Raw genomic sequence first — 17,015 nt, 5'->3', positions numbered from 1 at the left:
TACGAGGAGGACATTCCACTGAAAGATTAAAATTTTAATCAACAAATGACATAACATGGTGGTAAATGGTAATGTAGTTTCAATATCGATTACGTCCCAAGACATATCTGCAAGGAAATGGAGGCTGTGCAGATTTTGTGTAAGGAGAACAAAATACAAAAGAGAGGTTAAAATTAAAAGGCAAGTTTACTGAAAAGAGGAAAAAAGAAGGTCCTACCGAGAATTGAACTTGGGCTACTGGATTCAGAGTCCAGTGTCCTAACCGCTAGACTATAGGACCTTGTTGCTATTTTCACCATACAAAATATTTATATATTAATTTACTCAGCCAAGTCCGCGGATGATTTCCCTTTCTAATTTTTTGTTTTTGTTTTTTATTTACTAACAAAAGGAGAATCATAATTTGTGTAATTTGAAATTTTGAATATTTGATCATTATCCATTTATCCTTGACTATTTCTCATATTTTGAACATTAGATCTTTTTAACTCTATATTCCCCAACTTTGTAAAAGACTATTTTACCTGACTACTCACTAGATCTGGCAAAATCAACCCGATCCAAAAAAGATTGACTAGAGATTCAAAATTGACCTGAACTACAACCCTGAATGTGACTGGAAACCCGGATTGACTCGACCCGAACACGACCTGAGCTTTGTTGACCCGAAACTAACCCAACCCGAAATGATCCGATCTGAAACCACCAAACTCGAAAATAACCCGAGCTTTAATTTTCTAGTAGGGTTTTACTCCTGTTCCGATTTAATCTATAACTAAACGTCTATTCTCCTAGATTTTTTGGCTGTTTTCAGGAGTAATATTTCGTATATGATGTGACCATCTTTAAAACATGATATAGTTACTGATATCGATATACAATCGATATTGATACATGCTATGTCCCTTTAATTTTGATTTTTTTCTTTCGTCCTTATTATTTGTTTGCCTATTTGATTTAAGATGCTTAGTTATTTGATTAACTTTCTATTTTTGTTGTGTAAATTAATCCAATCACTTGTGTAATTATGTAATTTGGTCCCAACAGAAATAATCGCAGGTGATACTTTTTCTTAAAGTAAAGGTATTAAAAGGGTCGAGATATAGATAATAATATATATGAAAGGCCTAATTTCATATCAACGTAGATAAAAAATATCCAAGTAAGGTTAATATCACGTGAAACCTATTTTAGAAAGAAAGACACCTCTAAGAGTATAAGTGAGTTCATTGTTAGGGAAGTTAGGGAAAAGAGTATTAATAATAGGATGATTTATATGTAAAACAAATATGGTGCTTGGATAAATGTAGAGTGGTAAAGAACTGATGCTTATTTTAGAAAGTATTTCTCCCCTTACAAGCCCGAGGTAACCGCGAAATTAATCATAGGATAAAAGTACACTGACCTTTGAATCTTGGGCGAGAAACAAAGAAAACTTTACTGTTTTTATATAGTTTTTGATGAAGTAGAAATCTTAATTTTTCTTGTTATTTTGTATCACAAATTTTCTCTTATTTATAAGGAAATAATCACCCTTTGACAAGGTCGTCAAGAGCTACGAACGGAATTCCATGAATAGATACATATCTATTTATACTCGTTGAATAATTTGGCGCTGAAAACAATTGCGGAAACACCTAGGTCGATCAACCTATGACTTAGGTCGACCGACCTACGATCCAAGTCGATTGACCATTAGCCAGGTCAATCAACTTATGCATTATTCGACTTACTTTGATTGTCTTGTATCGCTTTTGTACAATGTTTCCTTTTCCTTTCTTCCGAACATCCCGTTAGCTCTATAATTTGTCTATATATGAACGTGTACTCCACACTCCCGATTTATATTATAACATTATGAGCTTCCGTATGATTCTACCACGATATCCAATTATACCTAAACGATCGATGACAATTAAATCCCCAACATTCCTCCCCCATTTAAGTGTAATCCTTGATTCATTTAATACTCATCAAATATCAAATTCATAAATGAAAATGTCACGAAGATTGAATTTTCACATAGTAAAATGCACGTTCCATATACTCTAGTTAAAAGGGTGTCTATAAGGATTGAACCCTTAAACATATTGAATACATGAAGGCAAAATACACGCAAATTACATTAATATATAAAGTTATATACTGATACTTATTACAGGCCTAATATCCTAATCCTCTCATGAGCGTATAAAAGCTTAGTCCAAAAAGCGTCCGAAGTCGCCCATACTTCACGTCTCACATAGGTGAATTCTTTTATCATGTACTTGCTAGTACATTTTCTCCAAAGAATTCATTAAGAAGATAACACTTCATCCTTTAGCCACAGCAGGTCCAAGTACATACCTTTCAAGATGAAACTTTGATGTACTTCAATCTTAAGTAAAGGGCTTTCCATATTGAATTAATGCCTCTAATATTGTATTAGAGGGAAATTGAGTATCCCAATACCTAAGGTTTAATGGACTTAACCTATTTTTCCACTAAATGCTTTGCCAAGCTATTAGTTAAATGACCAGGAAGATTTTGTTGAGATTTTACAAAGTCTACCGATACTAACCCATTTTGATAGTTTATATACCACGTAATAATAACGCCCCGATGCGGCCGCCACCATAATTCTACTATAAACTTAACCAAAGTAACATCACTATCAAAACATGGGTAAACTCGGTCTCGTTGATAAATGAAACTCATCGACTTCCTTAAGCACTTAGCCTTTTTATCGGCTTTAGCTAAAACCACAAATTCATTAAACTCCAATGTCGGTTGATAGATGAACAAAAACCACAAATTCATTAAACTCCAATGTCGGTTGATAGATGAACCATCTTAACCAAAACCTTACGGTGATGGTTGAAGCCCAACTATTATATGTACTAGGTAGTATCCCGCGCTTCGCGCGACCTGTTTTAAAATTTAATTATTATAATTTAAGAAAAATAACATAATTTATATATGACCTTCAATATTTTTACTTATAAATTAAAATAAATTAATTTATCTCAAATTTAATTTTTTTAGGTTTATTTTCAGTATTTTAAAATAAAATACATACAATTTAAATTAAAACTAATAAGTGATAATTTATTATGCTGATCAACGTTTTATAAATTATTTTGTGACTAATTCAAATATCATATTAATTAAAATAAAATGTATTCGAATAATGCAACAATCAACATTAAGTTCTCAAATTATATCATTTCACAATATGTTAGGTTCCAAATCAATCAATATTTGTTCAAAATGATGTGAATAAAATTTTATGTAATTTTTAATTTTTTTATGTATAGCGTGTGATATTTATGCGGGGATGTAGCAAATTACCCCCGTAACTTATGTACTATGTGTAATTTAATCCCCTAAGTTTCACTTGTAGCAAATTACCTACATAAGTTTTCAAAAATGTGCAATTAAACCCAAATCAATTTTTCTACCATTTTTTAAACTAAAATCTATTATTTTATATTATAAAAATCATTTTAAATATATCTTAAAAATTCAATAAAATAGTTACATATTCAACAAAAAATGTAAACTAAATTTAAGATAAAAAAAAATTGGACATGTAACTTTTCATTGTAACTTCACTAAAGAATAAAAATTATCATATTTTTTATATTTTTTTCACCAAAAAAAAAATATTTAAACATGCTTTCTAATAATTAGGAATTTTAGGATTAATATTTAATCAATATTTTTGACTTTAATAGTAGTAAATATATTTAATTTAGTAAATTTCATTAATAAAAATAAGAGATGTGACAAATTGCACATTAAGAGAAATTTATGGGGCTTATTTGCTACATTTATAAGTTAAAGGGCTTAATTGCACATCGTATCAAACTTATTGGGGTGATTTGCTATATTTCCCGATATCTCTTATGTTTCACTTATATAGAGTTCAAACTCAACTTATTCAAATGTTTTGTTTGTGTTTTGCATCTGTTATGTGTCAAACATATCTATAAAAATTGCACCTTTTGAATTTTTAAACAACTATATATAAATGATGTTTAAGCGTTTACCTATAAATAAAATAGGTTAAACTTTCTCAAATAATATTTTTTGAGGTTTAACTTCAAAGTATTTAAAATATAACTTATAAAATATTTAACTAAAAGTAATATTTATCTAGTTATAATCAATATTTATAATTGACGTATATGTATTTTAATTGAAGATATTAAAGAAAAATGTAACTTTTTTTTTCTACTTTTTTATGTCTTTTATAATACTATAATATTTAATAATCATTACTTTTGTTTTGATTATTCCAATGCATTCATGATCACTGTGTACATACATACTCGTACACATACTCGTTATCACACTATATAAACCTATTAAAATCTCATATGTATTAATTTTTCGCAATATAATTTTTTTCATTCCCATATAAAAACTTACCTCTTAGTAGTTTTCTTTAAGTTATGTTTTTAAGAAAAACAATGACTCTTCCAAATATATTTTTCTTAGTATTTAATGGTTTAAGTTTTATAACTTTATCAAAATGTCTTTTTACAGTTGAGGAAATCAAACAGAGTATTTTTAGCATACCCAAGAGTAAATCACCAGGGCCTGATGGTTTTAATAGCCAATTTTATAGGGATGCTTGGGATATTGTGGGTGAGGAGGTCTGTGTAGCTATTCTTTGATTTCTTTCTCTGTTGGAAAGCTTTTGAATCAGATTAATTCTACTGTGATCACATTGATCCCTAAGGTGGATAGACCAACAAGTGTTAAGCACTTCAGGCCAATTTCTTGCTGCAATGTGATCTACAAATCAATTTCTAAGATTCTTTGTTCTAGACTTCCCTTAATTTTGCCTGATATCATTAGTAAAAACCAAGGTGTTTTTGTTAAAGGGAGGAGTATACTTGAAAATATTCTTATCTGTTAGGACCTTGTGAGACTTTATTCTAGAGGAATGGCTTCACCTAGGTGCATGTTCAAGCTAGACTTGCAAAAAGCCTATGATACTATTGAATGGCCTTTTGTGGATCAGATGTTGGAGGCCTTAAACTTCCCTATTAAGTTTAGAACTATGGTGATGACTTGCATTTCTACTACTTCTTATTCTCTTAATCTTAATGGGGCAAGCTTTGGATATTTTAAAGGAAGAAGAGGGTTGAGACAAGGAGATCCTATTTCTCCTCTTGTCTTTTGTATTTGCATGGAATATCTCTCTAGGGTTCTGATGTATGCAACTGATAAGTGGTTTTTCAGATACCACCCACTCTGTAAGAGCCTCAAGCTGACCCACTTTCTATTTGCAGATGATTTATTGATGTTTTGCAAAGGAGAGGTTCAATCAATTATGCTTCTGCTAAGGGCTTTGGCTACATTTTCTGCTACCTCAGGACTTAGGGTTAATGCAGCTAAGTCCGAGGTAGTGTTTAATGGTGTTACATCAGTCCAAGACGAGGATATTACTGAGATTTCTGGTTTCACTGAAGGGAAGCTCCCTTTTAAATACTTGGGTGTTCCTATCCAGGCTGGGAGGCTAACTAGGGATGACTGCAATGTGCTGATTGAGAAGATTGTTTCAAGGGACAGGAGTATTGGTGCCAGGAAACTGAGTTATGCAGGGAGGCTGGTTTTGATTAACTCAGTTTTCAATACTTTACATAACTACTGGTGTTCTATTTTTTTGATCCCCAAAGGAGTGATTAAGAGAATTGAGGCAATCTGTAGGAATTATTTATAGAATGGGGACACTGAGTACCACAGATCTCCTCTTGTGGCCTGGCATGATGTTTGTTGCAGCAAAAAAGAGGGGGGATTGGGAATCAAAGAAGCTGGGGTGTGGAATGTGGCCACTATTGGCAAGTTAGTTAATTGGATATACACAAAAGCAGACAGACTTTGGGTTTTATGGATAGACCATGTGTATATGAAAGGCCTTGCTTGGGAAAATTATCACCCTCCTCAAGATTCCAACTGGAATTGGAGGAATATTTGCAAGGTTCGTGGACTTCTCTCAGGTGGCTTTCAAGGTAATCAATGGGTAGCTGACCCTAAGGGCTACTCTATAAGCTCTGGGTACCAATGGTTGCAGGGATCACACCCCTCTGTACCTTGGTACAAGGATGTATGGAATGATTGGACTGTTCCCAAACATGCTTTCATTGCTTGGTTGATTTGCAGGAAAGCTTTGAATACAAGAGTTAAATTGTCTCAGTTGGGAGTGGCTGCTAATGATAATTGTGTTCTGTGTGAAGGGGGCCTGAAACTCATTGTCATTTATTTGCTGACTGTGCCTATAGTCAGCAAATTCTTACAGGCTTAGAAAACTGGCTTCAAAAGAAGCTACTAATCAGTACAGGTAATTGTTCAAAATTGCAGACTCAAGTGGTCAGGCTTACCAGAATGATATACTGGTATACTATATGGATGGAAAGGAATCAGTGCAGACTGGAGCTCAAGCTCAGGTGCCCTGCTCAGGTGATCAGGCTAATACAGTAGCAGGTCTAGGGGAGAGTTAAACAGAAACTGAAGGAGATTGTGCAATCAAGAGACAGGCAGTGGCTAGCTAGCATTGACATTTGTGTTTAGTGTAGATGCTATGTAATGGTCTTAATGTTGCGAAATTTGGACAATATTGTAATGTTTTTTAATTAATTAATATAAAAAGCTCACATTTCACCAAAAAAAAAATGTCTTTTTACGTAAACATAAAATATTATGAGATACTCACTTTAATCATCTCTACAAATCAAATTATTTCAATAAATATAATGAAAATTATACTCAATTTGAAGCATTTTTCGCAATAAACGTAATTATTTACATTTTAGGATTTTTATCAAAATAATTTTTTAATAAATTTAGAATCAAATCACCGTAATTATTTAATGTTATTTTATATACAATTTATTAAGCTGTAATTAATATTTTGTTGGGATTTATATAGCATTTATTATGTTTATATTTAATGTTCAGTGTAATTAATACTTGTATTTAAAGTCAGGTTAACACGTGGCGCATCCATAACGCTTCAACCCATTATATATATATATATATATATATATATATATATATATATATATATATATATATATATATATATATATATATATATATATATATAAAGCGAGGATCCTAGTGAGTTTGCCACTTTTCGTGAGTTACCCCGCATTTATATACCATTGGATCTAACAAGATCAAGGGCTGAGATTAACCCACACAAAAATACACAACCTTAATTTTTCTTTCTCTCTTCCAGTTCATTCTTGTTCTGCGTTACCCTGCTTACTATTTTTTCCCCTCGCTTTCTTCATTCTTCCCCTCTTTTTTCCTATTTTCTTCCAATTTATGGCATAATCCAATCAAAGTTTCTCAAAACTTGAGTAATTCAAGTTGAAAACACAAAATTAATTCATTATCTTCATTCAATTTGATTAATACACGCATCAATCGTCAGTTTTTGCCCAAAATTTGCAGAAACCCTAGCGCAAATTGACAAAACGAAGGTAAGTGTAGATTATGTAAGTGAATATATGTTATTTTGCGAGTTATTTCAATTGTTACTCCGTTAATATGCTTTCTATCATACCGTTGGCATTTGATTGGTGATTTATTATCATAATCCTGAAAAATTGTTGGTAATATAACTTAGCACACCAATTGTATGTTATAATGTCTAGTTCAATATAGAAACTCAGTTATTGTAATGAAGAAACGTGGTTATTTAATAGTTATTCAAATGCGTAAACTCGATTATTGTAATGTAGAAACTCGATTATTGTAATGTAGGATGTCGAGTTATTGTAATGTATAAACTCGGTTATGGTATGTAGAAACTCGATATTTGTAGTTATTGTAATGTAGAAACTCGATTATTGTAATTAATAAAGTCAGTTATTCTATATGTGATTCAGTTATTCACTCGTTAGTTGTTTAAACTCAATTACAGTTATTTTATAGTCTAGTTATTATAATATATTGACCGAGTCATTCTATATGATGTTCTGTTAAGTTATATTCTTCTTTTTGGTGATTTGCAGATTGAATCAAGATAGACGCTGATAATTGACGTTCAATGGAAAAATTGATGTATATACTTGGTCATTTGTTGTTAGCTTTCATCTTGTTTAATTGAATAGCTCAATTATTGTAATGTAGAAACTCAGTTATTGTAATGTAGAAAAGCTCAGCTATTGTAATGTAGAAACTCTGGTATTTGTAGTTATTCCAATGTAGAAACTCGATTATTGTAATGTAGAAACTCAGTTATTGTAATGTAAAACTCGGGTATTTGTAGTTATTGTAATGTAGAAACTCGGTTATTGTAATGAGTAAATTGTGTTATTGTATTAAGATGAAACTCAAATATATTCAAATATCTATCGTGTGTTTGTTTTCATCTTCTTTAATTGAATAACTAGTCATTTCCATTCAATCAATCATTGAGATTGGTTAATGCAATTGCAAAATCTGAAAAATGAAATAATCATATATAACATGGCTAAAACAAATCACTTACTTTTATTATATAACTATTTTGTTTCCAACACATTACACTTAAATATCTCCAACAACTTATAGCTAAGCATCATCATCATTACATCTAAGCATTTCAAATAATACATCTAACAATAGTACATCACAAATATTACATATATTTATCTCTATTACAACGTCTAAAAATATTTCTTCCAACGAGAACCGTGTCTTGCCGTTGTGTTCACGTTTCTTCCACCGATATTTCTTCCCGACGAGAACCATGTCTTGCCTATTGATGTGGGCTGAACTAGCAGACAACAAAAGCTCTCGAAAGAAATAAAAACAAAAGGGAGTAAGTTATAAATTACTATACAACTATATGCAGATTATATAAGACCACAACAATAATTACAAATTTAAATAACTAAGTTAAAACAATACAATAATTGAGATGTAATATTACTATAACCAACTTAAACAGATTATATAAGAAGACGTCATCTTGCAACAACTCTAATTTGAAATAACTAATTTAAAACAATACAATAATTAAGTTTGAATAATACAATAATTCGGTTAAAGCAATACAATAATGTTGTTAATGATTAAAAAAAAAAAAAGTAAGCGCAAAATACAATAACCGAGTTTGTATAATACAATAACCGTAAAACAACTATAAAATAACTGGATATTTTAGAGAAGTAAAGTATACTATTATAACCGACTATAAGCATATTATATGAGATCACAATAATAACTCCAAATTGAAATAACTAAGCTAAAACAATACAATAATTGAGGTGTAATATTATTATAACCAACCTAAACAGATTATATAAGAATACGCCATCTTACAACAACTTTAATTTGAAACAACTAAGTTAAAACAATACAATAACTAAGTTTGAATAATACAATAACTCGGTTAAAGCAATACAATAACTATTATTAACAGGATATATTCAAACATAGCAAACAAGAAGTAAATACAAAATACAAAATACAATAACTGAGTTTGAATAATACAATAACTCGGTTAAAGTAATACAATAACTGCTATTAACAGATTAACCAGAGAATTCGAGATATTATCAAAGATACAAAAACACAATTGAATAAAAAAAACCTACTCAAACACCTTACAAACAAGATGAAAATGCACAAATCATTTAGAATTCTCATCTCAAACTCAAAACCTTAGAAATTATTGGCAAAAACAATGAGAGAACAAGTAATTTAACAACAAAGACATAAGAACAAGCAGATATACAACGAATCAACGAAAATGAAACGAACATTAGATAAGAACGATAATGAAAACGCACAAATCGGATCGGAAAAACAAAATTAGTACTTACCTATTGTGAAATTGAAGAGAAATACGAAGATGAGGCGAAAGTGACGACGAAATCTCCTTAATTGATGACGAATTTGAATGAGTATGATGAAGACCGAGTTTGTAGTCAGAACTTGAACGAAATTGATGAAGATTGAATTTCATAATTCTTATCGATTCTTTTTTTTTTTTTCTGGTTTTTTAGAGGTTGAAGGAGGAGAGAGAGTGATTTTTTCTAATAATGGGGGATATTGAGGAAAAAGTGGGTATTTGTAGGTTGGGTAAGATCTAATCTCAACCATCCACCTTAGATTAGATTAGTGGTTCAGATTTAGAGGGGTAACTCACCAAAAAAACCAAACTCATATGATCCTATTTCTATATAGAGGATCCTATTTCTATATATATATATATATATATATATATATATATATATATATATATATATATATATATATATATATATATATATATATATAAGAGATCTTATTATGACCCCTCACTCGAATGTCCATTGGGCTCGAAGAGTGGTTAGTGCACGATCTCTCCTGTATCGTGTGCTGAAATTCCACTTCGTGAGTTATTGAAGGCTATCAGGATTTGAAAATGTGACCTTCGCTCACACTGGGTCTGATAACATGAAAGATGAACCATCTTAATCAAAACCTTAAGGTGATGATTGAGTCCAACTATTCTATGTACATCTTATTCGATTTTGTAATTCAAAATTAGCTTCTTGGAAATCCATATACTAATGGTATAGCACTCAAGCAATAATACACTACCATTTGTAGAAAATAACCTCTACTAAGGTAATACAATTTGGATTCAACCATCCCTCTAAAACCTAAGGACAACCGATATAGGATAAACCACAAATAATGGCTTACTTTTTACCTTCACTATTGTCTAAATGCTTGCCAACCATGAGTACTAGTATCACTAGATTCATACACACATTCTTAACTGCACAAGAAACACAAGACCATGTGAATCTTGGTTATGATACTACTTTAACCATATTGGAAACAAGCATTGCACTTGACGCCATGAGAGTATAACCGAAAATGATTACCATATTTTCACACTTGATCCTAATCACAAGGATTATATTTATTTACCTTCCCCATGTCCTCCATAAAACTAACATAATGACTATAACCGCCTTTAAAAAAAGTTTATTAATCTTTGGCCTAATGCTACTACCTCCATGGTTGAATCCACCATGACTCCATAATCTCACAATGACACCTACAAGCTATATTTACTGAGATTATTTGTATTAAAAAAAATATTACTTATTAAAATAATTATTTGTATTATATCTGGTGTTTTGAATAAAGACCTAATTCCGTAACATCCGTCCAAATATGACCTGACTCGAATCTCATCTGTTCCGATATTGTCCCGACTCGAAACTTATTTGCTCTGATACTGACCCGAGTCGAAACTGCACCGACCTAAAATATCTACAACCGATTAAAAGTGAAAACTGAATCCAATCTGAATTAAATCGAATTGAAATCGAAAATAAAGATCAACCGAAATAACCCGATCCAAAACTGATCCGAGACCCATTTACCACCAGTAAGTGGATTATACATCTGATGTACTACCCCGGTTTTATAGTTTCTTAGCATCATAATAAAGTTTCTGAGTTTTGTTTTAAAAATTATGAGTTTTATTATAAAGTTTTTGAGTTCATCAACTAAAACATTAAGCTCAAAAAAATTATAATAAAACTCAAAAAGATTACATACAAACTTAGTTAAATTTGAGTTTGACGGAAAAGCAAAATAAAGTCTAACTTATAAACTTTAATAAACTCAGAAAAAATACACATGCTCAAAAACAAATAAAGTTTGAGGTAAAAAGCTCAGAAAAATACAAATATGTTCAAAAACAAATAAAATATGAGATAATACATTCGATGTATATTCTTTTTTTTTTCTATTAACCACCTCTAATTTTAAGACTTAATTCTCTTCTTAATCTGAGTGTCCAAATGAACCCAAATGAGAGGGTAATTCCGAATTAAACGGAGTAGCAGTTAATCGTTAGTATCTTGTTTTCTTTGAACATAAATTTCCATTTAACTAACACTATCCGTCTCTTAATGCCGTACTAATTTCTGTTGCTCTTACGTCTTATTTGTGGTGTTTCTAATCTTGATCATTTTTGCTCTTGTTTCTTTTTGGGGGTTTCTCTGTATCCATAAACCCTAGAATTTTCATGACTAGTTTCCATCATCAGTTGAAGATCATGTCCGTTATGAAGAAGGCTAAATTGGGTAACGAGAATGCTAGTGAAATCCCTGAACATCTAATTCTTGAGCACATTTTGCCAAGACTTCCGGTAAAATCCCTGCTTCGCTTCAAAACTGTAAGCAAAACCTGGTTGTCTTCAATTTCCGCCCCTGCATTTCAGAAATCCCATTTACGACTCTCGTCGTATGCTCCTAAATTTCTTCTGTCTCATGTTGATGATGATGATCGCAAGATATTCTTGCTTTCTTATGATGAATCCAAGACAATTTTGAGTGATTTGGTACATTTAAACTCCAATATCCTTAGTGAACAATCTGATCACTTTTATCCTATAGGTTCTTGTAATGGGCTCTTGTGTTGGTATCATGAGCCGTTAGATTCCTTTACTATTTGGAACCCTGCTACCCGTCATTGTAAGAAAATCCTGGGCTATAGCGAAACCACTGACCAAGTTACTTTTCATGAGGTCTTTGATGCTTATGGATTCGGTTATGTTTCGTCTACCCATGATTATAAGATTCTTGTTATGTATTTGAGCTCGCACATTCAAGGATTTGGTTACTTTTACTTGTACTCGCTGAATACTGGGACATGGAGTACGCTCAATTACTTAGACGGGATGTATTATGCGCGTTCATTGTGTAGTATTACTGCTGTGTATATGGATGATACACTGTACTGGCCTTTCAGAAATCAGACCACCGGGGCCTTGGTTGGTATCATTGGTTTTGACTTGGTAACTGACCAAATGAACCCGGTTCAACAAATTCCGTGGCTATGTAACTACATGAGTGTGGACCAAATCTTTAAAATGGAAGGGTGTTTGTCATTGTGCTGCAGCAAGGGCAGGAATCTTGATTCCGATATCTGGATGTTGAAGCAGCAAGGCGATCCAAAAACTTGGTCCAAGTTGTTCTCTATTGATTGCAAAATGACACCTGTTCTTGATTTCACTGAGAATGGCAAGTATTTGGTGCAACATTCCGGCCAACTCAAACTAATTGATCCTGTTGAGGAAGATGCTCATCATTCTACAAATGGTATTGATTGTCATGATGAGATTTTGGGAACAGGAAGTAAGTATGTTGAGAGTCTCATCTCCTTTTAGATCCAAAATACAGGAATGTGTTCCAAGTCTGATAAAGGTAAGTTCATTTCACTGTAAATTTGACAGTGTCTTACTCTCTAACTGCAATTTGATAGTTACTACATGGTAAGGTGTTTGCTAGTACACTTTATTAAAAGTGGAGTATGTCTTTGTGTAATTGTTAATTCTCAATGTATCGCCCCCAAGACCCGCAAAATATTAGATTGGATACCTACACAATATCGCTCACCTCATTGATGCTGTAAACTGTAAAGTACTCTTGATCACTGTTAAGAACCTGATTTCTCTAGTATTTGTTGAAGCAAATTAATAGTGGAGTATGTCTTTGTGTACTTGTTAATTCTCAGTGCACTAGCTTCTTGTCTTATGATTGATTTTGATATTGATTCTGATATAGTTTACCTTTCATATTTTTCGTGAGGGGTATTTTAATCAAATGTAAACAAATGATTAGGACGGAGGGTACTTGCGTACATTTGTTGAACCCAGAATCTGATGTTGGAAACTTTGTAAACATGACTCGGCAATGTTAGAACTTGGCACAACAATAGAGGAATAGGATCTGTCTTTGGTATATGCCTGTTGGTAGTAATGGTCAGACGGATATTAGACAGCGAGATATAGCTGTTGTACTCATGTTCCTCCTATTCTGGCTCATAATACCCTCAAATAATATTGTCTCATTCTGTGGATTACTCTATCAAAGGTGAGAAGGGATTGGTGGTGTCGTGGATCGGCGGTGGTGAGGAATGGGTCGAGTGATACAGATGCAAAATACGGAGCACTAAAAGTTTGAGGGTAGGGGAGTTAATGGTAGTGGATTAGTCGGTCACCGAGTCTGTTACTAGAATATGGAGTTCATAGTTGGGTTTATTCAGAAATAATATGAAGTTGAGATTATTTTGAGAAGGTCGGTCATGTTATGCCATCAAATCAGTCCAGGAGAAACATCTGAGTATCAAATCAGTGTCCTCGTGTGAAGCTCAAATTGGGGAATTTTCAGTGTCCTCGTCTAATTAAATGCGTGAATATAAATTTACTTTAACGGCATACAACCTTTAGCCCGTCAATCAATAATCTAGTATCCCACCCAAAAAAAAAAAAGACAAACCAGAAAACAGATTAGAAGAGCCGTGCCCAAGTTTGCATTGCATAGTTTATCAATAATACATCCAACCTCTATTTGTCGCGCTCGCCTTTCTTTGCTGGTTTCTTGACCAACACCCAAATTTGCATTGCATAGTTATCGATAATCCAATAAACCTGACAGATACAGTGACGCACGTCTCACACAATAACTACGGATGAACTAAACCAACATTCCCCACATACACCGTATAATCTGTTTTCCAATAAACACTTCTGTAATTGAGTTGATTTTCATCCATGGGCAGTGAAACTCAAAGGCTTCATGTCGTCTTCTTTCCACTTATGGCGGCGGGTCATATGATCCCAACCTTAGACATTGCTAAGCTTTTCGCGGCTCACTATGTTAAAACCGCCATTGTCACCACCCCTCTAAATGCCCCCTTTTTTATTAACCCATTACAGAACTACAAAAATATCGGTCCAACTATTGACGTCGAAATAATTCCATTTCCCTCTAAGGAGGTTGGCCTCCCTTAGGGAATCGAAAATTTCGACCAGTTCAGTTCAGATGAAATGTCCCTTCAATTTCTAAAAGCCACTGAATTACTTCAAGAACCGCTTGTTCGATTGCTAGAGAAATGCAATCCTAAGCCGAGCTGCCTTGTGGCTGATATGCTTCTTCCTTTTGCCACAGAAATTGCCGCGAAATTTAATATACCCAGGTTAGTTTTCCATGGTAGTTGCTGCTTTGCACTTAGTGTCATGGACGCTATGATTAAGCACGAGCCCCATAAAGCGGATTTGGATGATTATGAAGAATTTGTCATCCCACATCTTCCTCATGAGATTAAGATTACGAAAATGAAGTTAAACGAAGACTTTAGACGCGAAACGCCGAATATGGAGTTGATGCAAATCTTAAGGCGTGCCTTGGAATCTGAAATTAAGAGCTTTGGTGTTATAGTAAACAGCTTTTACGAGTTGGAACCGGATTATGCTGATTATTACCGGAAAGTTATGGGAAGGAAGGCATGGCAAATAGGCCCTGTTTCGTTATGTAATCGAGAAAAACAATCCATGTTCCAAAGAGGAAAGGATTCTTCAATTGATGAGCATGAATGCTTAAAATGGCTTGATTCAAAGTGAGGAGAAACAAGAATAAGGAAGAAATAGAAGAGTGGTTGCCAGAAGGGTTCGAGGAAAGGATACAAGGTAAGGGACTAATTATAAGAGGATGGGCTCCTCAAGTGCTGATTTTAGATCATGAAGCCGTGGGTGGGTTCGTAACTCATTGTGGGTGGAACTCGACTTTAGAAGGGATTTCATGTGGGGTTCCTATGGTTACTTGGCCGGCTTTTGCGGAGCAATTCTATATTGAAAAGTTGGTGACTGAGGTGTTGAAGACGGGCATTGAAGTTGGAGCGAAAGAATGGAATAGAACGGTAGAGTGTAAAGTAAAATGGGAAGAAGTAAAGGAGGTTGTAAGAAGGTTAATGGTTGAAGAAGAAGGTGTGGAGATAAGAAGCAGGGCAAATAAGTTGAAAGAAAAGGCAAGGAAGGCTATTGAGGAAGCACTCAAACTTGGGAGAGACGGTCTCTCACTAAATTATTGAGAGACCAATCTTTCGTACCTTTTTATTTGTATTTCGTACCCCTTTTGTTGTTGATCGTAACATAATAATTTCGTACCTATTTACATAATAAATGTACCCATTTTATCATTAATCATAATTTGTACCTATTTTATTACCACTTTTTCTTAAAATTGTACAATGGTCTCTCAATAAAGCTTATTAAGAGACCGTCTCTCAGGAGACCTACTCGGAAGGAAGGGAATCATCTTATTCTGAGTTGTGTTCGTTAATTAATGAATTAAGCAATTACAATGCTTAACACTAATGTGTTCGAGTCACGAATTAGCTTTGTATTCTTCTTTGTCTTTTGCAAAATTCATTACTATATGGTATTAATGTAAAGTTAAAAAAAAATCTTCTATTAAAGCAAGAGCAAAAATAGAGTCAAGAATAATCCACATTGACAAAAACCATTTATACAAAATAACTGTTCATAACCAAGGAGAAAAAGTCATCTCCGATATTCCCAAGTCCCAAGACTTCTAATTTGCAACTCTCCCAAATATTGGTCACTTTTTTTTCCTCTCTAAAATATCAGCTTTCTCATTAATAAGCATCAATACGGTAAACCGACCTTATCGAATATTCCCCATTCTTCTCCGGATACCAACACCACTACTCGTCCACAAGTCTATTATTGTTTAGTCGGATTTTGAGGATTCGATCTCGTTTAATAGGAAGGAAGACTAATTCTACTTTCTCTTTATCCCATCCCCGTGCAGAAGGTCAGCCACGCACATCGCCACATCCCTCACCCCTCTCGTTGTAATTTTGTTTTAGTACATTCTAATTTAGAATAATACAACAACATGAAATATCAACTGCTCTATATTTTAATTTTTTTGGTAAAATGTCAGCTTGATGTTTGCGCTTCTCTAAATTATAATTCATTTATGTTGTAATAGATCCTTCTCGATTAAAGATGGACTTTGGTTGTCAAAGGTGCATTTGATGTAATTGCGCACAAAAAATGTGAACACTAAGTTTGTAATTTGATTCCTCACAGGGTAAGTGTCGGATGAGGAGGTAGAGCAGTCAAATAGGACCCACGAGAAATGGCTTTTGAGTTATGTATAGAAAACCCAGGTGCTTCCCCGTATTAAAGTGTTTTTCTAGCAGCTTTGTCATGA

General features: G+C 33.2%; 1 protein-coding gene, 1 non-coding gene and 1 pseudogene across 2 annotated transcripts; 2 read left to right on the top strand and 1 right to left on the bottom strand.

Annotated features, from left to right (window-relative positions):
* Nucleotides 1-208: 208 nt before the first annotated feature.
* TRNAQ-CUG (transfer RNA glutamine (anticodon CUG)) lies at nucleotides 209-280 on the bottom strand. Its single transcript has one exon. It is a non-coding gene; the product is annotated as a tRNA-Gln (tRNA).
* Nucleotides 281-12,019: 11,739 nt separating this feature from the next.
* On the top strand, nucleotides 12,020-13,162 carry LOC141595116 (F-box/kelch-repeat protein At3g23880-like). The gene has a single exon (XM_074415090.1). The coding sequence runs from the start codon at nucleotides 12,020-12,022 to the stop codon at nucleotides 13,160-13,162; it is 1,143 nt and encodes a 380-aa protein (XP_074271191.1).
* Nucleotides 13,163-14,333: 1,171 nt separating this feature from the next.
* On the top strand, nucleotides 14,334-15,935 carry LOC141596786 (scopoletin glucosyltransferase-like; annotated as a pseudogene).
* The last annotated feature ends 1,080 nt before the right edge of the window (nucleotides 15,936-17,015 follow it).

The sequence above is a fragment of the Silene latifolia genome, chromosome 8, assembly GCF_048544455.1.
Source record: "Silene latifolia isolate original U9 population chromosome 8, ASM4854445v1, whole genome shotgun sequence".
Taxonomy (NCBI): domain Eukaryota; kingdom Viridiplantae; phylum Streptophyta; class Magnoliopsida; order Caryophyllales; family Caryophyllaceae; genus Silene; species Silene latifolia.
Note: the sequence above shows the minus strand (reverse complement) of the source record. Positions and strands in the feature narration are given on the sequence as shown.